The 23714-nt window shown below is 44.7% G+C and overlaps 1 protein-coding gene across 4 annotated transcripts in view; it reads left to right on the forward strand.

The window, feature by feature from the left end:
• The window catches only part of FLI1 (Fli-1 proto-oncogene, ETS transcription factor), a 117484-nt gene that overhangs the window by 7118 nt on the left and 86652 nt on the right, over positions 1-23714 (forward strand). Inside the window, exon 1 of one of the 4 annotated variants that reach the window (XM_037841939.1) lies at positions 57-377. The exons of the other annotated variants lie outside the window; for them this stretch is intronic. Within the exon in view, the coding sequence (XP_037697867.1) occupies positions 360-377 (18 nt within the window). The 5' untranslated portion in view covers positions 57-359. Of the gene's footprint in view, positions 1-56; positions 378-23714 lie in introns of those variants that run through there. 4 annotated transcript variants of the gene reach the window in all.

Genomic DNA, 23714 nt, shown 5'->3' on the forward strand with positions numbered 1-23714 from the left:
GGGAGAGCAGAGCGGAGAGAAAAGAGAGGAGAGTGCGAGACAGACAGAGACAGAGAGAGAGAGGGAGAGAGAGAGGGGAGAGAGAGAGAGAGATAGGACTTCCTCCCCGATTCGCAAAGTGAAGTCACTTCCCAAAATTAGCAGAAAAAAAGTTTCATCCGGTTAACTGTCTCTTTTTCGCTCCGCTACAACAACAAACGTGCACAGGGGAGCTAGGGCCGGGCGCTCGCGGGGGGCACGCAGGGAGGGCCCGAGGCGCCGGGGAGGCCGCGCCGGGCGAATCCGAAGGGGCTACGAGGTCAGGCTGCAACCGGGTCAATGTATGGAATATTGAGGGGCTCGGCCGCAGACTTCGCCAAATGGACGGGACTATTAAGGTAAGCGGCGGGGACCGGGGACGCGGGCCGGCGGGCGGGCTGGGCGCTGGGCGCCGGGGTCCCGGAAGACGTGGCCGCGCTGCCTTCCTTCCCCGCCCCGGCTTCGCGCCGTCTCCTCCCGCGCTCGGTCGGCGGGTCGGCTCGCGGGGGCGGCCGCCGGGCTGCCTGCCGAGGGCGGTCTCCCAGAGCTCGGGCCCCGCGATGGAGCCGGCCCCCTCCCACCTCGCTGCGGGCCGGGGCTGCCGCGGGCGCGGGGAGACCTGGGGACCCCCTGGCGACCTCCGGGTCCACCCCCTCGTCCCCCCTCCAGGCAGCCAGGGCGCCCTGGCCCGGCGCTGGGCACTCGCTCGGTGGCCGGCTTTCTCTTGCCCGAGGTCGAAGGCGGCGGGGGGCTCCAGCAGCCACCAGCCGGGTCCCAGACCGGTGGGCCCGGCGCGGGCAAGTGGACGGGGCTGCGGGCGGGCGGCGGGGCCAGTGAGTGCGGCCGGGGGCAGCGGGAGCCGCGCTCTTGCGGGCGGAAGCCCCTGTTTACATGGCAGCGCGGGCTGGTTTCCCTTCCTTCTCCGGGACTCCTGACGCCCGCGTCTCGGCGCTCGGGAGCCACAGGCTCCCGGGGACTAACGGGCCGGCCTCGTCGCTCCCAGGGCAGCAACCTCCTTCCCCTGCCGCCGCCCCGCACCCGCCACCCGCGGGCCTCGGCGCTCAGGCTGCGCCGGCTGCAGGCCAAGGGCTCCGGCGCTGTCTTCTCAATGAGGGTCCCGCGCCCTTCGGGTCGCTCCGCGTAGTCGGCCGGCTCTGAGCCCGCGGCAGGGGCGCCCGCCCTGCCGACACTCCCCGTCCCGCTCCCGTCTCTGTTTGGTGGCACAGAGCCGAATGGACGACGGGGGAGGGTCTGGGTTCCATGTCAAACTTCAGGAGGGTTGACTGCGGCTCCCTCCGCAAAGGGGAAGTGGAGCCCAGAGCTGAGAGGAGGGACACCCCCTAACGTGACTGGCCTCAGAGGGCCGGGAATGGCCGGGTGCTCCCGCCCCGAACCGAGGGGGAATGAATGGGACCCGGGGTACGCTGCCAGAGGTTTGTCTGGAAAAGCCATTAGGCTGGTGAGGTGGGGACTGGCAGAGCCCCCACCCCTGGTACCCAAAGGGCTCCACTCCCCGCCCAGAACTGAATAAGGGGAGGCCGCCCAGGGGTTGGGTTTGGAGGTTTGGAGAATTCAAGAGATTTTTATCATCTGGGTGGGGTTGAAAAAGTGAGGTTTTTATTTTCTAAGATTTTTTTTTTCCTTTCTGAAAGATTGAAATTTGCTGACTTAGGTAAAAGGCACCAAATGAAGGAACTTGAAAATCTGGAGATAAGATGAATGATTGTAATGTGTTGAGATGACTGAGCTGGTGTGAGTCTGGGTTCCTCAAGCTTAAGATGTGTGGGTGAGGAGTGGGTGAGAGGATTTCTGTACAGACCTGGTGCAGGAGGGGGGGGGGCAGTGGGCCATTTGATATCTGTTTCTCTGCTTCACGTTAGTGTGTGCATGCAAGTGTCTCTCTAGACTTCTCTGATTTAGTAATAAGATGCTCCAATCCAGAAAACTCTCCCTGGATTTACCCACTTACCCAGATCACCATCCCCCTTCTCCCTTAATCCGGAAGGGTGGTAAGATGGCTCCAGGGTCTTGATCGGACACCCTAAGGAGAAGTGAAGCAATATCTCTCTGCGTTGCAGATCACTAAGCACAAGCCCTGAGCAAAGGGAGGAAGCTGTGGTCTGTACCCAGGATGTGCTAACCTCTTTAGACACACACACACACAAGGATTGGCATGGCAGGCGAAGAGAATAGGCTTAGGCCTGGAGCCTGGCACCTCATGTGAAGGATGAAAGTGAAGGTTCTCTCTTTTCAGGTGGAGGGTGGAAGCCTGAGTCCCTCCAATCCTCTCCCTCCCCTAGGAGCACCTTTGACTCCCATGCAGGTCACCTGGCCCCAGAAACATAGTGGCACTTGGAGCTATCTTCAGTCCCTAAAGTTCTGATGAACTGAGCCCATAATGTATACTTTGGTACTTAAGTTGTGTGAAAGCCCAAGTGTCCTGTTCACATGTAATCTTTGGATCTTGGGACTCCCAGGCATGGAATGGTTTGGGCACTGGGGTTGGAGGGGACAGTGGTCTAAGACAGACGACAGCAGACATCTGGCCTGGCTGTGAGAATGCACAACCCACTGAAGCGATCTGAGCTTCAGAATCTTCATCAGTACAGATAAAATGGTGGGACTAAATGACTCTCACAACAGTGTCTTTCCAATCCCCCCATTCCTTAAAACAACAACAACGACAAAAAAAAAAAAAAAAGTGCTCCTATGCTCTCCTGAGAACACTTGCCCACATGTCCGTGAAATCCAGTTTTATACTAACAGTGGTCTGAGGACACTAGAGACAGGACCCAATTGTGGATAGAAACCCAGAATGTGCATTCCCAGTTTGAATGGCCTTGAAAAGGCCTTGAGATGTGGCCTTTATGGGATGTGGTTTTATGCACCTGCATGTTTCTTCCTCAAATATAAGGCAGGTCTCTATTTTAAAATACCTGTGGGCCTCAGAGCTCAGGAAGTATTTGCTCTAGGAAGCCAGAGAATCTGGATTTCTTTGCCACCGCCCTTATATTTTGTGCATAATTTGCATAGCTCCATGTGACTGCAAAATCTCAATCTCATTATCCTTGTTACAATAAATCCATCTGTATCATGTTATTTTCTCCTTTCCTGCTGCATCTTCTGGGAAGGCTCTGAGCACCAAGTTGGGACCACCAAAGTTTGTGGGAACCATTTTACCATTCTTTTTGCCACCGACAAGTTAACCTGCAATATTCAACAGTGCCTTACCCAGCCCCTGCTCCCCACAGTGATATTATCAGTGTTGAAAAGCATGTGACACTGGTTGCTGTTTTCGAAAATGACCTGGTTTCCAAAACTGCATCTTAGTTCTAGGCAGGCTTCAATGGAATCGAATTATTTAATCTATGGAAGGCGAACTCAAAGCCCATAGACAGCGAGTACCATTAACGATGTTGGAGACAGAGGGGATGCAAACACGGTGGATGAAACTGGAGAATGAACAGGGAACTTGGAGCCGGCATCTGAGTTCATTCTCAGCTCTGCTACTTAGCTACCAGGTACCCTTCAGCAAGGCACCTGGCTCCCTGATCTGTGTCCTCATCTATAAAATGAGTGCCAAAGCACCTCTTGCTCACATGTTGCAGTAAGTCTGGGACCTTAGTTGACTACACATTACTTGAACTTCCCCTTGGGACAGAGCTCGCAGAAAGCTAGATTGCTGGTCCAGATTTACTATAATGCACATTTCATTCATTCATTCATATTTATCATGTGGCTATTATGTTCCAAGACTCTGTCTTATGTATCGAGGATGAAACAGAGACCAAAAGTCTCCCCAAGATTACCTTTTAGTGGAGATGAGCGACCTGTCAATCAAGAAAGAAATCTGTGTCTGGGATAATTCATCTTCTGAGGAGCAATAAAGCAGGTGTACAGATAGAAGGCAATGGAGGTATAGAAAGCCTGGAGATTCAGGGAACTTGTCTCTAACAAGGTCCCAACCGAGCAGAGGCTGCTATCAGTTATCATTTTTTACCTCAGCAAAGTGCAGCACTGCACAACCGGTAAAGGATGGGAGAACGAAAGGGGGAAAGAAAGTTTAGACTTACAGCTGGCCTGTGGAGGGTGGGAGGGCACTTATCCTGACCAGAATGATCTGATTGTGGCAGGGTACGGGGAAGAAGCAGCTGATGGAGGAAGGCAGGGGAACAAGATCTTTACTTCTTTCCTTGAAAGGGATGCCGCCTCTTCTCAGAAGAGTGAAAACTCGCCCACCTTTTAACTTCCCCACGGCCTAGAACTTGAAGCAAGGCTGCCTTTGTCAGTTTATCTCTCTTTAAGACTGTGTGGAATTGCCCCTGCTAGGTTATTTTCAGGTGGAGAATCCTGGTTGGTTTGTGAATATTTTCTCAAAAAGGCTTCCTTCCACTTCAACTGCTATTTAAATTCAAGTTGATAGGTTTGTATCTTTAGAGCTCTGGAGATTATTTAGTTTGACATTCTCATTTTATAGATGAGGAATTGAGACCCAGGGTTGTTAATGAAATTGTCCAAGATCACATGACAACTGGGTAAGGAGTCAGGGCTCCTAACCCCTGGACCAGTGGACCAGTGTTCTTTCCACTACACCATGATTTCATTGGTATGAATTATAGGATCCTGGAGGCTGTGTGTGTGTGTGTGTGTGTGTGTGTGTGTGTGTGTGTGTGTGTGACAGAGAGAGAGAGAGAGAGAGAGAGAGAGACCTATTAAAAAACAATCACTGAGAATCTGGCACTTTGGTCTAAAGGCAGTTGTTATTTAATGAAAAAAAGTGTATTATTAGCATCTTGAATTATTTTCATACTAAAAAATAAAACAAATTCCAAATTTTCTGGTAGGATTTTTACACAATTGTTTCCCAAAGCAAACCCGTTTACTGTAGACAAAAAAGCAAGGCCTCCATTATCAGGAGATGGCAAAATATATAGTATTTCCCTTAAGTAACCAATAGGCCCCACTATAGACCATGGATAGAAGGCTGATTTCCTATTTCAACTTTCAATGAATGAATGTTTGGCTAATTAAATAAAATATATTTAGATGCTTTGGAACATTTCTTATGAATTCATCTTCCAGACCGTGTATTAAACAGGTCTTGAATAACAGCCATATTAAATGAGATTCAATATTTCTACATCTCCTTCTATTTGGAGTTAACCAGTGGACTTGACATTGGTTTAAGAAAGTGGTTGATTTAAACCAAGCCTATTTTCTAGAAATGTGCCGTAGTCTAATGCCAGCTGCTCCCAGCATAAATTGGGAACATTTCTATGATGATGGGTTACCAGACAGAATTTCTGGTGGATTGAGGCTCTTCTACTACCTCAACCTCCAAAAAATATCCCCAAACTGTAGGTCAACCCACAGGTTATAGGCAAAGCTTGATATTCAGGTTTTCAGATTAAGACCAACTGCCAAGAGTTATCATTTCACTAATATAAGATTTGGAATGGAAAACCCACTATTCTTTTTTCTTCATTTTAGGGGCAACCAGTTGCATCATTATGCAGGTATAGAGTAATGTGTTTGTTTTGAATAACATGACTTTTTTTGGCCTTTTTTTTTGGAGGCCACGGGCAAACTGTAATTATTATCATGGGTTTGGGGCAAATTAGCTGTGTTTTTTTTTTTTTAATTCAATTCAGTTTTACTGAAATATATTCACATACCATACAATCATCCATGGTATACAATCAACTGTTCACAGTACCATCATATAGTTGTGCATTCATCACCCCAATCTACTTTTGAACATTTTCCTTACATCGGAAAGAATCAGAATACGAATAAAATATAAAAGTAAAAAAGAACACCCAAATCATCCCCCCCCATTCCACCCTATTTTTCATTTAGTTTTTGTCCCCATTTTTCTACTCATCCATCCATACACTAGATAAAGGGAGTGTGATCCCCAAGGTTTTCACGGTCACACTGTCACCCCTTGTAAGCTACATTGTTATACAATCATCTTCAAGAGTCCAGACTGCTGGGTTGGAGTTTAATAGTTTCACGTATTTACTTCTAGCTATTCCAGTACATTAAAACCTAAGAGGTGTTATCTATACAGTGCATAAGAATGTCCACCAGAGTGACCTCTCGACTCCATTTGAAATCTCTCAGCCACTGAAACTATTTTGTCTCATTTTGCATCCCCCTTTTGGTCAAGAAGATACTCTCAGTCCCACGATGCCAGGTCCACATTCATCCCCAGGAGTCATATTCTGCATTGCCAGGGAGATTTACACCCCTGGGAATCGGGTCCCATGTAGGGGGGAGGGCAGTGAGTTCACCTGCCTACGTGACTTAGTTAGAGAGAGAGAGAGGTTTGGCCTGTGTTTTAAACAGTCTTTCTAAGTCTGTCCTTTATTTTTATTTTGTAACAAATACAGCAGGCTAGAGGACATTGGCCGTGAGGTACACACAGACACGCATACACACAGAGAGACATATTACACACACACTGTCTCACAAGAACTTCAACCAGTCATAACAGCTTTTTTAGTCATCTCAGAGCTATGCAGGTGTCTTTTCCTCTGTAGAAGACTACGCCCTGTTTCACTTTCTGTTGCTTTAATGATCTAGTATCTACAGAACTCATTCCATTCACATATCCGTTCATCAGTGGGATGCTATTACTAAAGGATGTCACTCCTTTTGCTACTGACCTGTTACGCTCACCACCACCTCGAGATGTTTCCCCAAGGCGGCGCAATCATTTGGCCAAATGAGACGAACAATCTGTGGTATCACCCTTCTCTATGCAAAGCTAACTGACCTTATGGGAATCTGTAGCCTTTACCTCTCTGGCACCATAAACTGACCAACCTTATTAACGCAATTCAGTAACTTTATTAATGCAATTGCATGATTGCTGTGCAGGGACTGAACTGTGTGACTAGGTGCTGCAAAGACGCAACCATGGTGGCCCAGGGCTGCTGCCCAGGAGACCCAGCAGGAGGATATGCCATATGTGTGTGTGTTAAGATAGCCCAAGGAAAGAGAGGGCAGGGGAGGACCTCACCATGAGAGTTATTTACATAGTTCCTTACCAATTACAAAGCACATTCATAGACATTGTTGTATTTAATCCTCACAACAGCCCTATGGGAGGGTATGTCATCATGTCTCCATTTTATGTGGAAGAAATTAAAGTTTGGAGAGGTTAGGCAACTTGCTCAAGACTGCAGCTAATAGATGACAGAGCCAGGTTTAAGGCCCAGTGTTTCTGATTCCAAGGCACTTGCTTTTCCTACACACACCAACTACACTGCCTCTTGGCATAGGTGGATATGGATAAGTAGGACCTGTTAAGGAAGGGTGTGGTTCAGGTGGGATAGTATGGGGGCGGGGAGAGTGTGTGTGAAAGAGAGGGTAAGAGTGGAAAGATTGATGGAATTAAATTACGGAGGATTTAAAGACCGTAACTAAGAATTTAGGTATTATAAAACATGTAGAAAGGAAGGGTCAAAATTTTTTGAATGGAGGGATGATCTATACAGTTGTACAAATCTATTAGGAACTGTATCCTTCCTCTTCTCACCCTATTGCTTAGGAAACACAGATGGAGTGGTTCTGTCACTTATCGGACGCCACACAAATCAGAGTCAGAAAATGTTGACAGCCAGTCATATGGTCATGTAACCAGATCATGCTATCAGCTGTCTTTAAAGATATCTGTTTATTAAATGCAAAGTGGGGAAAGGGAGGAGAAGCCCAATTTCACCAGATCTGATAAAAATTTGCTTATCCTTTTTCCTCCTTTAAATTTTTCTTCTTCCTCAGTGTGCTGGGGAATAGCAAATTGTCTTTTTAATTGGGTCGTCTATGCTGTGCTGCAACTTCAGTTCCTTTTGCGAATGAGTCAACAGATGGTAATTTAGAGGAGATGGAAAGAAAAGTTGTTTCCTTGAAATGCACATCAAATTTCTATAGAAATCCAGACAGACCTAACATTCTCTCACAGGTTGGTTGGGCCCATCACCTCACTTGGAAACACTGACATTTCACCCAGGCAAACCAAAGAGAGGTATCACCCTCGTTCCAGGTAGGATCAGAGATTGAGTGTTCAGATGCATCTTCAGATAATTCTGATCAGCTGCAAAATTGCTCAGACTTCCAAAAATGAACCAGAAACACTGAAGTACTTGATATTCTTCCCATCTTTGAAGGACAGTGCATTTACCATTTCACTCATGATCAAAATCCCAGAGTATGAAGTGGTTTCAAGCTCTCTTAATGAGAGTTCAGACTTGAAAACTAAAATGCTTTCCCAATGGCAGGGCTCATTTACCCAGCCAGTGCCAGGCATCCAAGGTAATGAAAAACCTTATGTCACACCTTGGCACTTACATACAAGAGGCCAGAATTACAGGTGCCCTGGGAACTTTAACTTTGAATTTCTAGACATGTGTTGGTTTCAGTTGGACCTCTAATGTGCTAGTAGCTGAGTTGTTGGGTCTGAAAATATGGGTATACAGTGATTTTATGTGGGAAGGAATCTGAGTGTGACCAGTTTTCCAGTACCTTTCACGTAGCAGAAGTGTGCAAAGAAGTTAGTACATATGAAAATACTCAGTTTGAGCACATATATTTAGATTGAAATCTTATGCCTGCAGAATCATCTTCTCTTTAGGCATTTATTGCTTAATTCATCTTCATTCATTAATTCACCCACGCATTCATTCACTCATTCATTCATCCATATGACACTGTCAGGCCAATGCTCGGAGTAAGTCCATGCAAATGCTAGATGCCTGTACTATTGCTTCCAGACTTCTGAAGAGTAGAGGGTTCTCTGCTTTCTGATTTGAAGCTCTGGCTATCAGATCTTCCGAAACATCTTCAGGGGACTCTTTATTTGCAGCTTATTATTTTAAGGAAGTTTGGATAGATTTTCCCAAAGGTGACAACTGGTTGAGAGTCTCCATTGCCTCTTCAATTTTAGTGATGCTGCTCTGTTGTATGAGTATTTTTGGAAATCAAATAAATGGGAAACTGAAAAAAAAATATTTCTCATATGTGAGACAGAGGCAAATATCTTAATATATAAATACTACTTCCAAACCAATAAGAAAAAGATAGACCACTTAACAGAAAAATAGGCAAATGCTGTGAATAGACAATCATAGAAAAAACAGGTTGATAGACATATGAAAAAATCTCAACTTCATTTATAAAGATACTCAAATGAAAATAATGAAATCCCAACAGCTATCCCTATTATTAAAACAGTTTAACAGTTCTCATGTCAGAAAGAGTGATGAAAATGTCAAGTTCTTATCTGCTGGTAGGATTGTAAGTTGATAAAATCTTTCCAGAGGGGAAGCTAAGAAACACCTAATGATATGCTAAATATTTATACAAATTGGATAATAATTCCAATTCTTAAAAATCTTAAGCATATCTTACAGATATGTTCACATAGATATCAAAGACATATGTACAAAATGTTCTTTGCAGCATTGTTTGTAATGGCAAACATTGGAAATAATCTAAACGTCATCAACAATGAACTAGATAAATAAATTACAGAGAATTCATATAAGAGAATACCGTTAACTGCTACCTGGAATAAAATCGATTATCTATATTCTTTGGTTTAGGAAGTTCTCCAAGGTATATTATCACACAGAAAAAAGCAAGTTCTAAAGTGTGTGGTCCCAATTATGTAAAAAAAAATATTGAAAATGCACACTTATGTATGCTGATGCAGAGAATTTTGGATCCCATTTTAGAGTAAATACAAGGGGAGATAATATGGAGACCTGAATTCTAGACCCAGCTCTACCCCAAACTACCTATGGGAACTCAGGCAAGTCACTTCATTCCTTCAGTATTCATGTAAGATCTCTCAGGTTAAAAGTTTTCTCATGTGTAAAATAAAGGTCTGATTTAAAATTTTCCTTTTAGCTCTCACACGTGTGTAACTCTGATACTCTCAGGCTTTAAAATCATTTCTTATTTGGGGGCATGGATGGCTGAATCTCTCACAGACTGTCTTTCTGGGCCCTGGGGCTCTACTCCCCCAAACACAGGACAAAGTTTTGTACTGAATAGTGACCTCTGAGGCCAGTTGAAGGCTGGGCATCTTAGGAGGTGCTTTGCGGATTTTCTGTGAGCTGGTTGCTTTTATTGCCAAGTGACTCTGGAGCTGAGTTATCCCCTTTGCATTAATGCAAACTTAGAATAGGGCCTGTCTCTGCTGTGGGGTCTTAGACTTGTTTCCAGAATTTAGGTTCATTTAAAACCCAAAACACATTTGGCTCAAGTGCCTTTCCTCCTGACTTTCAAAAATAATCCTGTTTAATTGAAGGGAAATTGAATTTGCCTGGTTTTGGTTCATTTACACTTAGCTCTTAAGTAAAAAAGACAATATTTTGAGGACTTATTTGATGTCCAGGAAGAATGTCATGCCTCTTACTAACCCTTCTGGAAGACTTTTTTCTTCTTCTTAAAACAGGAAGTGGTACTGTGCTTTGGGCACACACACTCAACCCCGAAAGGCCCCAATTCAGTTTGAAACTGTATCACCAGCCATTTTGCATGGGCCTCCAGCTAAGGCCATTCTTTCCCCAGTACTGGCCTAAGTGCAAGAGAGTCTCTCATTTTCCTTTTGAGGGGTAAAGACTATGAAGAAAAACAATCACAATAAGAAGAAGGGAAAAGAATAAGGGACTCATCCACCTCTTACAATGTACCAATATCTATTCTAAATTTTATAGACACATTCATGGTTGATCCTTGCAACAATCCTATGAAGTATGTCTTATCTCCCTTTTGGAGATGTGGGGTAACTTATCCAAGGCCTATAAAGTTGAAAAGCATTGATTTGAATCTAACCCTGTTTGATTCTGAAGTTCACAGGGCTCTGCCACTGTCATATGTTGCCAGATTGACATACACATCCAACACAGCGTGGACTCCAAACCTAGAGTATGTATTCAGGACCACATTAGGTTCTGCTGCTGTTGTTTGTTTTGTCCTTCGGTCTGAGTGTCCCCATCCACAGTTTGCACTGGCCAGATTCATTGGATTGCTTAGTCCTCCACCACCCTTTACTCAAGAAGGCCTAAGCCCTGTATTTCCCAGGTAAAAAAAGCCCACACACCTTTGTTAGCAAGTGCCCTGCAGAGTAGGCAGGAGAGGGTGAAAAGCCAGGTTCTTTTTGACCTTAATGAGCTAAAGTGAGTATCGAAAAATATCTCATAGCTTAAGAGACTAGCATATTCTTTGACCTGATGGTTCTTTGCCTCTACTCTCCTAGCTTCTCCTTCTCACTCTTGCTCTAACTCTTGCTCTTTTTTTCATTCTCTTGCACTCATATATAGTCACAACTACACACATTTAAAAAAAAAAAACAGATTTGGGGGTTTATGAAAAACACAAAGAAGGGAATGTTTTGCAAGGTTAAAAGGAAATCATCGAGAAAGGCGATCTTCGGGCTCCAGTTTCTCCTGAATAGCATTTCTTGTTATTTCAAGGCTGATTGACTTATAACTGCATCCAAAGCCACCTCACATCAGTTCCTTTTATCAGCCCAAGTGAGACTTCCTGTGGACTGGCCCCGCTTCCTGATACATTTCCTTTTTCCTTTGGCAGAACAAAGAAACCCATAGCTCCAAGGATCCTTGGAACCAAACATAATTGAGCATTAAAGCACCTGTTATTTTAAATTTTTCACTCTCAGTGCGTAGGACCGAGTGTCTGCCTTTGCATTTTTTTCCAAAGCATTCTGCACAGCATCACGAGAACCCTGTGTACAATTATCGGGGTCGATGAGCTCCTTGAACCCATCCTAGTTGGAGTTTTATTTCATTCTAAGATGGAATATTAACCCATACAACTCACTACCACTGCACAAACACAGACACCTTCAAGAACCACGTGGAATATCTTTCTATGTAAGGTTCACTCTTCTGTTACCCTAATTCAGCACAATGGGTCAGCAAAGGACCCCTCTTGTTTAGAGGTTTCAACCTACCTGTGTTCAAGTTTCTAACTCTAGAAATATGCATAAAAGAAAAGAAATGTCAAAGTATATCTGAAGGGTTGTCCAAGAGAATTGAGGGAAAATCGAGAAATCAGTATGAGGTCGTTCCTTTCCTCTTTGGCCTGGAGTATCCCATAATACTCCTTACCTCTTGGCCTCACTACCTACCCTCACATTGTTACTGAAAGTCCTTCAGGTATCAACCTAGGAAACAGGAGAACATCATCCAAAGAAGTGCTGCTATCTCCCTGGTGGCTCCCAAAGCAACCATCACACATTGCGGACTTACAATGCCTCCCAAGATTCTTAGAAAGTAAGTGGCCACTGCACTCATGGAAGTGATGACTGAGGGCTTGAGATGTAAACCAGCTGTGCAAATACGACATGTGGGCAGGAGACACTGGAAGCAGAACGCAGGTATCCCTCCTCCCAGGCAACACGTTCCACAAAAAGGGTGTTTCCTGGAGCAAAGACATCAAGGCTTGCTGAACCTGCAAGCACTCATGCTTTTTTGTTGTTGTTGTTTGCTGGTCCTATTTCCTGCCCATTGTCATCGCACTCCTGGGGAATGTACTATTGTCTCTTTCTATAAGAACACCTAGGCCAGTTTAGTGATCATGTATTCACACATGTTGCTAAAGTAGCTTTTTCTCTGTACAAGGGTCGCTAGTTGGGAATGGAAAATAATTGAAACTTGAAATGTAGCTCACCTGGCAAGAGGCACCTCACTATGTGGCATGAGGGGCATGTGTGAGAATGAGCATCTGCATACCTGGGGGTGGGGAGCTCAGCTTCACCTAACTTGGCTTTGGTGATGCCGAGGGAAAGAGTAAAAATGTCTGCAGCCATTTGTCTGAGCCTGAGCTCTTTCTTAGCATTAGAAGACCCCTACCCTGAACTCTGCCATCAGCCCTGGACACAGGGCAGGGGCCAATCAGAAACCCTAGAGGAAAGATCCATGTATTATCTCACGTAACTCCCCGCAGCCCCAGGACTGCTGCCTGTAAGAACCAGTGACATTGGCCTTCTCCACAATAAAAGCACTTTGGGTCAAAGAACACAGGTGACCTTGCTCAAGTAGGGCCTTTGGTATGACATAGGACTTCCCCAGAGGACAGGGATTTGAGGGGCCAGTATTGTCTGCACTTGTCCAGGAAGAGGAGAGAGAAAGAGCAGGCTACTTTTCTGGAAACGTTTCAGGAAACTGGCATGTGGAGAATTCCCCCAGGGTGCCTTGGGGAAGGTATGAGGGCTGTGGATTTGCTGCAGTAGACACTCGAGCCTCTAAAATCTTCCTTCTGGAGATCTGTGGATCTCTAGATACTCATTGGGCCTATTTTTGGTGAATGAATACCACGTCTGCCCCTCCCTGCCTTCCCAAGGACTTCTAGACAAACCTGATCAGGCAGTGGAGCTGCGCTTGATGCTCGTCAGACTTAATTATTTCCCATCAGTTGGGGCTGGGTATGACCTTAACTCTTCTCTGTCCAAAGCACCCTCTTTCTGATTTTTAAACCCTGTGTGGATTTCATGGGAAATTTCACATACCTGTTTCTGATTCACTTCCAATTAAAGGCTCAAAGTACTGGTTTGTAAGAGCTCTTTGATGATTCAGATTCTTGGTGGTTCATCTTTTTTTCCTCCTAAAATTCCACAGAAGTTGAAAAAATGTTGTTCAGACATTTGCATACTTAATTGTTAAAAAAAATAACTGGAAACAGGAGAGAATGTGCCCCAAACAAGCACATTTACAAGAGGAAAGAGAGAGACAAATTCTTAGGTGAAGGTGAACTCCTATGGAAAAATGACAGGTATTGATAAAGGTGGACGCCTCGGGATTCCCATCACTGGGTGGGGGAAGGGTGGGGGATTTGAGCTCAGGTACTCTGGAAGGGTGAGGGGAGTGCTAGGTGAAACATAAGGGTCCCTCTTGAAGCCAGTCAGCATCAACAAGCTGCTGGTTGGCTGGTCATTCTCATTAGACATGGAACAGGTGGGATGGCATCTTACAGATGTGCTAATACTGTTTTCAGCTGCCTTCTGATCAGAAGGGAGTCATTTGTGTTGACAGCAGGCCTCTTTCTCCACTCCCTCTTCATCAGGATTAAAAATCTTTGATGGTGAACCTTATCTAGCTATACCTCTGTAGTAAATGCAGAAGAGACACACGAAGCAGACTCGTGCTCCTGGGAGATTTCCTTTTTCTATGTGTTCATTAGTCCCTCTGAAGTGGGCACTGAGTTAGGGTCTCCTGGTTTTGCCTTAGGCTGGCTGGGTGATCCTGGGCAAGTTACTCTCCTTTCTCAGCTTCTCTGTCCACCCAAAGGGATTTAGACTTGCTGTGTAATAATCCTCTTCTCCCATGCAGTCGCTACAATTTGGAGTGACGAGTTGCTTTGAGTTTCTCCAAGGGAAGCATTAATTACTTACTACAATTTGTTTAACTGTTCAGTGGCTCATTATGTTGCTGTTCTTTTTCCCAGTTGTAAGCCATGCAACTTCAGTTTCTGGGCCTTATTTGGACTCCTTACTAAAGAGAGAGCAACCCTCTCTTTTTGTTGACTAAAATAGCTAGCTCTATTAAGTCAGCCAAACTCACGAACTGCAACTTTGCACACACGCGATGTAATGTGGGAATATTGTGTGTTTATGGTGCTGCTGACACAAGACTGTCAGTGAGATGCTGAAGTGTCTTGTCAGATGATTTGGACTGTGTGAGAATGTGTCAATGAATGTTGGAAGTTGGAAAATCTCAGTTCAAGCTTACGTGCCTACGTACCAGCTGTATGATTTCAGGTCTGTACTAACGGCATTTGTACTAACCTCACGAGTCTTCTTTCTTATCTGCAAAATTAGAATAGTCATGAGAACAATAATAAATGACATTACATTTTCTACCTGCCTACTAATTAAAAGAAGCAAAAGCAGTGTAGAAGGAAAAAGACTTTGTAATCGTAAAGAGCTATGCAAATACTAGTTGTTATCATGTTAGTTATCATTTTCATTTGGGTCCATGCTCTCATGCAATGGATAATAAACATTTCTTAAGTTGAGTCTGATGGGTCACTTTTTCTGGCCTTAATGATTCAGAAGATCTGCTCGCATTTGGTTAAATCCATCCATTAGGGGCTTGTTCATATCTCCTTGCCCATGTAGACACCATCCCCTGTAAATGCGCCAGTACAGATCAAACATCCCATATTCCTCCTTTCCCTCCCTCGTATCCGGCCATTGTTCTAGTCATGAAACTCCCATCCCAATCAATGGGGGTTTTACGTAAAAAACCGATGGCAGGAAATGAGTGTGGCTTCAGGAATTCCAGGCTTGTGCTGCTGATAAAAAGAGTTGTGTCAAACAGAAAACACCAGAGAAACAAACTCTCCTGTCCAACCTATGCCACAGGCTCCATTTTTGTTTCTTGTTTTTTACGTTTGTCCAGAGCCTCCTAGAATATAAAACACCTATCTCTTACGACATTCCCTTGTGAATAGCCTTAAAATGCCCATCTGGCTGGCCAAATCCTCACTGGCTGTCCCACTATTCACCCATGCCACCTCATCTGTTATCTTCTTTATGTCCTTGTGGTGATGGATTCAAGGACTCCAAGGCCAGGCTTGATGTCAGGGAATTGTTAGGAGAGCTAGCAGTCCATACTGTACACCCTGCTCCTCCATAACCTTCCAGAAAGAAGAGTTTCGCTATTGGAGAGGCAGTAGAACCAGACACTTCTGATTAAGGCATGTGAACGTGTCTGGGTGGTGATGGTCTCTCTGAGGCACAGTTGCTGCTAATAGGTTTTACTGATTTGAGAGTGAATGAAGGGTCAACACAATGAAAGAAGTAAGTTGCCTTCAGGATTTTCCTCTGCTCGAGTCAAGATCAGGAATAATGGGGGCTCTTCTCTCAGTAAGACCGGGCAAGTCAAGCTTAGTCTTTGTTCTCATCATGCATCAGTATTTTAGAAAAGGTTGTATCTCTGTCTCTCAGAGTACTCTAGGCAATCAAATATGATCATGAGATTGGAGTGAAATGAATGGAGAGAATGTCCATATTCTGTATAGCTCTGTGATGAAGAGGTGAAGATGGGGAATCAAGTCGTCTTTTCATTTTTAAGAGCTCGTCTAGACATTTAGGGTTGCGATTAAGAGCTTCTCCTTAAATCTTTATTCTGAAAGATTAGGTTCTAGGGCTTTATTCCTGGCCAACAGAATTAGGATTTCCAAAGTCCATGGGGCTGGGCTTTGAGCTGCTTAGACACCGACCTGTCATTTTTAGCTAAGAGCAATCCTACAACTTCTTTCCCCATGAAAACAGATGAACCCCACAAACCTGATGCTGCATTGAAGGAATGTTCTGGGCTTTTTCATACCAAAACCACAGAGTGAAGGGGAAGAAAGCATCTCAAAAAAAAAAACAAAACATATATATGTATATATGTATATATATATATATATATATATATATATATATATATATATATCAAATTAAAAATAACATCTCAAGCAATGGAAGTAAATGCAGCCTTGCAGGAGACTCATTTGTTTAACAGTGGTATCTATTCTTATGGGGTTGGGTTGTATAAAGGTTCTGGACAAACTCATCATCCTACCATCTTAACTATGCCCTATGTCTTGCTCAAATGTTTCACAGATCTGGAAATAGTGTAATACTTTCTAGTCCTTTTTGGGTAACTCTAGATTTCTAATTTTCACTTTGACTTGTGTTACAGGAGCAAAAATATTTTCTTGGGCTTTAGATGGCTTAAACATCTACCTTTTGAAGGTATAGATGTTCAGGGAGCTTCAGCTCTTGTAAAATTTTTAGGATACAAGATTTGGGAATCTTCATCAGTACCTCTCAGCCTTCTTTACTCTATCATAAAAGCCAAGGAAAGTGGAAGATGGAGAAAACTGTCTTTCTTGGTGCTGTCCAATAGAAACTTTTGCAGAAATGGAAATGTTCTGTTTTGCCCCATCCAATATGGTGGCTGCTTGCCTGGCTATTCAAGTGGCCATTCAAGGTGGCTGACACAACATAGGAACTGACATGTTCATTTCCTTTCATTTCAATTAATTTAAATTTACAGCACCACATGTGGCTGGTGGCTACCGTTTTGGACAGCACACGTCTTTATGATGCAGGTCAAAAACACTGACTTCAAATCTGAATTCAATTAGAGGGTATAGTCTCATGGGTTATCTTTATCTGAGTCAACAATGTGTTGTTTACTGTAGACTAGCACTTCCATGTACTCTTATGACTAATAGTAAAGCAAAACAAAACAAAAAGTGAATGTCCAGCTCTGTTCAGGTACTACCCAAATTTGCCTGGTCTGGGGCTAAGATTATGATCTAGTCTCAGCTTCATCTCCAGTTCTCTGCTGACCTTTGGAAATATAATGCTTTCTTTTCCCTTCTATAAAATGGAGCTGTTTGGAACTTATCACAGGGATGGATGTTCCCAAATCATGACTGAATGTATATTGAACTTGTCAAAGAAAGGTATGTACTTTTGCTATAAACCTTTTCATTGAAAAATAATCTTGGCCAAAGAGAACCTCTCTACAGCATGGTGATGTAAAATAACGGCTCATCTGTAAAATAATGGCATTGTACTAAATGGTTTTTGAGGTCTGTTTCAGCTCTAATGCTCCATGCAGCCATGATAAGATGGTTTTCTATTTTACAGGACTCTGTATTGTTAACAGATGGTTTGTTTCTCTAGTTCCCAGATCCCAAAAACTCATTGTCGGAGGATCTCTCCTTAAGTATAAATGTGAACAAAGCAACTTAATTTAGCAAATAACTAGCTGGAGGGGTGGTCTTTGAAACCTAATTTCCTGCCAATGAGTGCTGTCTAGGTTTTTACAGTTATGGGGTTCACTCAGGGTACCCAGCTTTCATATCCCCAAAACATGGAGCAGTTTCTCTCTTTTTTTTAGTGCCCCTTGCTCACGGATCACAGGGATATATGACATGCTACACCTGCTGCTGGGATATCCAGCCACATCACTCAGGTCTCTCCAATGAGCAGACCTCTCATGGATTTTGCTTTGAAAGTCCCCAGCTAGACCTTATTGTGGAGGCCAATTCTGCACCCACAATTCAATCTGTGGACATGAATTTCTGAGTTAAATCGTTGAAATCCAAGATGAACAGACTCCACAGAGAAAACAAGGCAAAGTTCCCTGAGGTCCAAACCTCCATAGTGTTTTTAGGGGCAATTAGCTGCTGTGCCCCTGCTTCTCTTTCACCCCCCCTGCCTTCCAGGAAGGATAAAATACACATCAGCCCAAAGTCAAGGCCCAGTTAAGGTCTGTAGTAGCCTCACCCTGATGGCATCTAGAGGCCGTAATGAATTTTATATTTCTGCAGCTCATACGGTTTCAGAAAATCTCTTTTTGGTTTGAAATACCATACAGTCAGTCATCCATGGTGTACAGTCGGCCGTTCACAGTACCATCATATAGTTGTGCGCTCATCACCCCAATCCATTTCTGAACATTTTTGTTACATCAGGAAGAATCAGAATAAGAATGAAAAATAAAAGTAAAAAAGAACACCCGAATCGTTTTTGACCCCATTTTTCTACTTATCCATCCATACACTAGATAAAGGGAGTGCAATCCACAAGGTTTTTATAATCACACTGTCACCCTTGTAAGCTACACTGTTGTACAATCATCTTCAAGAGTCCAGACTACTGGGTTGGAGTTTGGTAGTTTCAGGTATTTACTTCTAGCTATTCCGATACATTAAAACCTAAAAGGTATAATCTATATAGTGCATAAGAATGTTCAGAGTGACCTCTCGACTCCATTTGAAATCTCCAGGAGTTGGTTTTTAATGTTTGCTTTGAGGTTCTAGAGCACAGACAATCTGCCAATTTGCCTCTGAGTCCTCATCACCTGGGTCATATCCTTGTGTTACTGAGCACCTTCCCCGTGTCAGGTGCTGGAGATACAGTTCTAAAAAAGACAAGCTGTAGTTTTTTGACATACATTACAGTCAAGCAGGGAAAGCACGTATCTCGCAAGTTGTTTTAAGTGTGAAGAGTTCTGTGAAAGGGGAAGTACAGGCTGTTTCAGGAGAGTCTTACACAGGGACCTAACCTGATCTCAGAGGTCAAAGGCTTCCCTAAGGAAGTGACATTTAGGCTGAACCCTGAATGATAAACAGGCCTAATCGTGACAGAGAACACGCCCTTGAATATTCTTTGTTGAACGAGTGGATGAATGAAATGGCCGCGGCCCTACATGGCCACCCAGTTGTTTTGCTACATGAAGTGTCATAAGTTTAGTCACTCTGACCATAGCCTCTCCAGGGATTATTTGTGTGGTCATCAGCCATTTTCTTAGCCTCTCTCTACTTCAGTAAAGGCATGTAGGGTGTAATAAAGAATATTGTGAGGAGACAATTGCCTTTGAAGGCATTATCAGACTAGTGTTTTACTGAGTGCATGGGGTACATATATATCCACAAATATGCCTTTGATGTGCAATGCATCCAGAGATTTCAAGAGAAACGATTCTGGAAGGTTTACTTCCACTTTTGAAAATTTCGGTGCATGAAATCATTAGGTCTCAGTTTGATATAAATTTTTCACTGTCAAAGTAAGGCAGGTTGTCGACAAACAGAGTTCTGGAAGATGTGCTCTGTGGCTGTGATCGGAACTGCTCTCTTACCTTAAGGGAGGGCTGGGTCTCCCCCAGGCTTCGGTTTCCTCAGCTGCAAAACCAGGAGATTCTGCCAATGATAATTTTACCTCAATGTGATGTTGTAATTAAGCTGGCAGTAAAAGCATTTTGCAAGATCCAAAGGAAAAAAATAGAGAGAGAGAGAGAGTGAGTGCAAAATGCACTTATACTGTATAGGCATGCTACCTATATCTGGTGTTTGCTAGAATTTCACAGAAAACTCGCTGATCTATGGCTCTAGAGAAGCGCAGAGCTGGAATTGGCTTTCAAGATCTTCTCTGGAATTGCTGTACCCTTTACTTCATTATTACTTTAAAATAACTTTAGCAGGAGGCATCAGTACTGCCAATAATAATAGTAATGGTGATGATGATGATGTTTATTGGGTATATAACTGATGAGCTGGGCAATGTGCTGAGCACTTAAATGTAGGATAGCGCTTCCTTTGCCCTGTGGCCCCGTGGAGTATATTTATTCTTGTATGCACCCTACCACGGAGATAAACTGAGGCATAGAAGAGACCAAGAACTTGCCAAAAATTATGCAGCTAGTAGGGTCTGCCTGATACCAAAATCTTTACTCCCAGACATTAGGTGAAATATTTTGAGCTTTTCAGAATAAGAGCCCAGGGTTGCTAAGCGACTAAACATATACAATTAATTATTCCTGCTCTGCGATATAAGAGGGTTAACATTAGCAGAAGTTTACTTTTTGCAAGTCCTTTGGCCTGCTAGTGTGCCTCCACGCCTTTTCTAACTTCACTGCTTTCCTGCTGTTAGAAGGAGAAAAAAAAAAAAAATCTGTATTCAAACCTGGGCAAATAGAAAACGAATTGCATTAAAAATTACAAAGGCTGCCACAGTGAAGGGCTAAAGAAGTGAGTCAGCCACGTTTGGGGGAACCCACTCAGTAAGTGCAGTGGAAATGGCAAGCTCTAGATTATGTTTTATTAACAAGATCTGAAGCAAGGTTTAAGGGGTCTTTTTATTCCCTCCCCTCTCCCCCACCCCACCTCATTTAACTGGATAATATATATAGGGAAAAAAAAACATTTCTACCTTCTTGAAATGGAAACAATAGACGTTGCCTGTGCTGCTTTTATTTCCCCACTGGGGCATCTGAGCCATGACCTGATTGAATTCCACCCGTAAAGGTCAGCTTTGAATTCGAAGCAGGGGAAAAAACGAAGAACACATTTTGCAAGGATACCCCCATGAGTCCTGAGGATGCTGGGCCTCTCCTAGCTGCATTGTGGTGTGCTGATAAGGATAACGTTGATGACAAGCGGAGCATTCCCAGGACAAAGGAAATTCCCTGTTTTATTGTTTAAAGGAAGCCGCAGTCCACTCTGGAGGGCAAGGCTTAGGGCAAGAGGCCCAGGGCTGAGGCTGGTGGCGCGGTGAGATGGAGAGCCGCCAGGCTGTTGGCGAGCAGGTCTGTCCCTAATTTCATCTGGGGACTGCTGGCGTGGTTGGAAGTCAATAAGGGGTCACTGCAGTTTATGGCGTTGGTAGGGGTTAGGAGCCAGACTGTTGGAAATGGAGGTACATCCGCTGGGAGAGCAAAGGCCTAGCTCATACAATGTGGCCCATTTAGGAATCATAGCAAAGGCACCAGGAGATTTAGAGAAGTTGATCTGGTTTTGAGTTTAAATTCTGAACCTCCTTCTCTCCCCACCCCCTCCAAGCCAAAATGTCAGAAAAGGGCCTGGTTTCCCTTTATGGAGTGCAAAATAAACAGATCTTCAGCAGCGCGCGAGGGGCCCAGTTCCCCAGCCCATAGTGCCAGAGCTGGGGGTGGGGGGCCGTGGGGAAAAGCAGTTATTCTTCAGTCTGGTTAGAATTTGGCATTGACTTTCATTTTCTCCAACCTCTGTTTTCTAGAAGCCTGCCTGTACCGGAAGTACAGGAATAAAGAGAAGCTGATCTTGGGGGTTTTCTTGCCAGACTTCAAAGGCAGTGGATTTTTTGACTTTTGATAGTTTGGGGAGGCATTTCCAGAAAAAAAATTTTTTTTGAAGCCTGTTTTTGGGAATTGAACGCTGAGACCTTCATCTTGCGTGCATTGGTTGTCTCCCAATGGAACCGGTGCTCCCCGACTTTCTCACCAGCTGGCACTCGAGCCTCTGCTCTCCCCTCCCACACCAGGGAGAACACTGAGCCCTGGGCATCTTGGGGTCAGCTGTGGCGAGCCCGGCCGCCGGGCTCTGCCTTCCTTCTGGGCTTTGCTTGGTTTGGGTGGGTGTGACCGCGAGTTTACTCTGGAGAAAACAGAGACAAAGAGTCTAAATTGGGCAGGATCTCGAATCTAATGACTTGTTTACGGATCCTGAACTTTTTCCAGGGCAGGGAGGGGAAAGAGGAATGGACAACCCCGTCCAGTGGGCATGGGCATACTGTTGTTTTCCTTCTCGGGAGGTGGAGTAACTTCAGAAAGTGGCAGGGAATCTGCTGGGCAGGCGGCAGGGAAAGTGGCAACCCGGGTAATTTTCCAAGGTGGGGAGGAAGTGGTAGCCGGCTCTGCCACTGCCCCCTGGCTCGGCTTCTGGCAAGCGTGCTGCCGTCTGAAAAGCCTCGTTTCCTCCCACTTCGTCGAGATTGATGGGGGAGATTACCCTGCACCCTGGCTCCTAGTGCACCCCAAACCTGAGTCCCCCACGTAGAGGGGGTGTGCATCTGTGATGTGGCTGAGGGAGTGTTGCAGGATGTGTGTAAGGAGAGAGGAAATTCCTGGAAGGCCTTTCTCTAGTGAAAAACAGCCTCACTCATATCTTGCTATAAGGCGGCATTTATTTAATGATGATTAAGTATGAGAAATACCTCACACATGCATGCAAAATAGTTGACTGCAAAATCTGAGGGCTTTGTCTTCCAGATTCTGGAAGTTCTTCTGGAGCTCCAAGGTGCCACTTCCGGGCATTTCAGCCCCTTGGGTTCACCCCAAAGCGCAGTGTCATGCTGTAGAGGAGTCAGGAGGCAGACCTGTTTGAGTGTGTTCTTGGCATTTGATAAACACCCCCTTTACCTCTCACGCCAGTCCACCAGGTATACATTGCTACATCCATTTTATGAGGAGGAAACTGAGGCTCAGAGAGGTTAAGTAATTGACTCAAGGCCACACAGCTGAGTCACATGTCGTGTGCATCCCCTTTGCACCCGGGCTGAGCAGGTTTACAGAGCCAGACGGCAACCTGTGTGCACTGAGTGCCTCAAACTGAAAAGGAGGCGGCCCTAGGATGCGGTCTGTTACTCTCCTGGGCTATTTCCGCTGGGCATGACTGATTCAAAATTGTGCTTCAGGAGAATTTGTTCTAGTCCATGAGTAAAGGAGCCCAAACCACAGGACACCACAGAGTCTTATTTTCCAAAAGTCCCTCCAGATGTTCCTATTGGGCCATCTAAGGTGGTGTTGGGGGCCATGGCAAGGTGGGGAGCAGGGGGCAGGAGGGAGAATTTCTTGGGACCCTTGGAGCCCTTCTGGTCAGGGAAGCCCTATGAACAGCATCCCCAGAAAACCCCATGATTGGAAGGGAAAGGGACCCAAAGTATGGATACCATCCGCTACATTAACTACCACTAACTGGAATATGTAAAAATAGAACGGCTAACATTTGATTTATCCTTTTTTGTTTACAAACCCTCTCTTGTCTGTTAACCCATCAGAAAGCCACGAGGAGGTAGGGCAGCTATCATGTAACATGTGGGCTTTGGTTCTATCCCAGCTCCTGCTGCTAACTAGATCCATGATCCTGAACCAGTCATTTAATTTCTCCCAGCTTCAGGTTCCTCGTCTACAATATGAGAGTCTGGCTCTCCAAAGTTCCTCACGCTGATGGGATTGGGGGTACGGAAAGGATTCTGCCCGGTGTTCTGAGACTCCCCCAAAGCTGGGGACCCCAAGGCGTGCTGCTGAGGTCACAGCCTTCCCTGTCCCCTTCCAGCCCAGCTGGACCAGGTCTATGACAGGAAGGAGTAGGTGGCAAGATTCCTTTTCACTCGTTTCCTG

Source organism: Choloepus didactylus, chromosome 6 (genome assembly GCF_015220235.1).
Source record: "Choloepus didactylus isolate mChoDid1 chromosome 6, mChoDid1.pri, whole genome shotgun sequence".
NCBI lineage: Eukaryota > Metazoa > Chordata > Mammalia > Pilosa > Megalonychidae > Choloepus > Choloepus didactylus.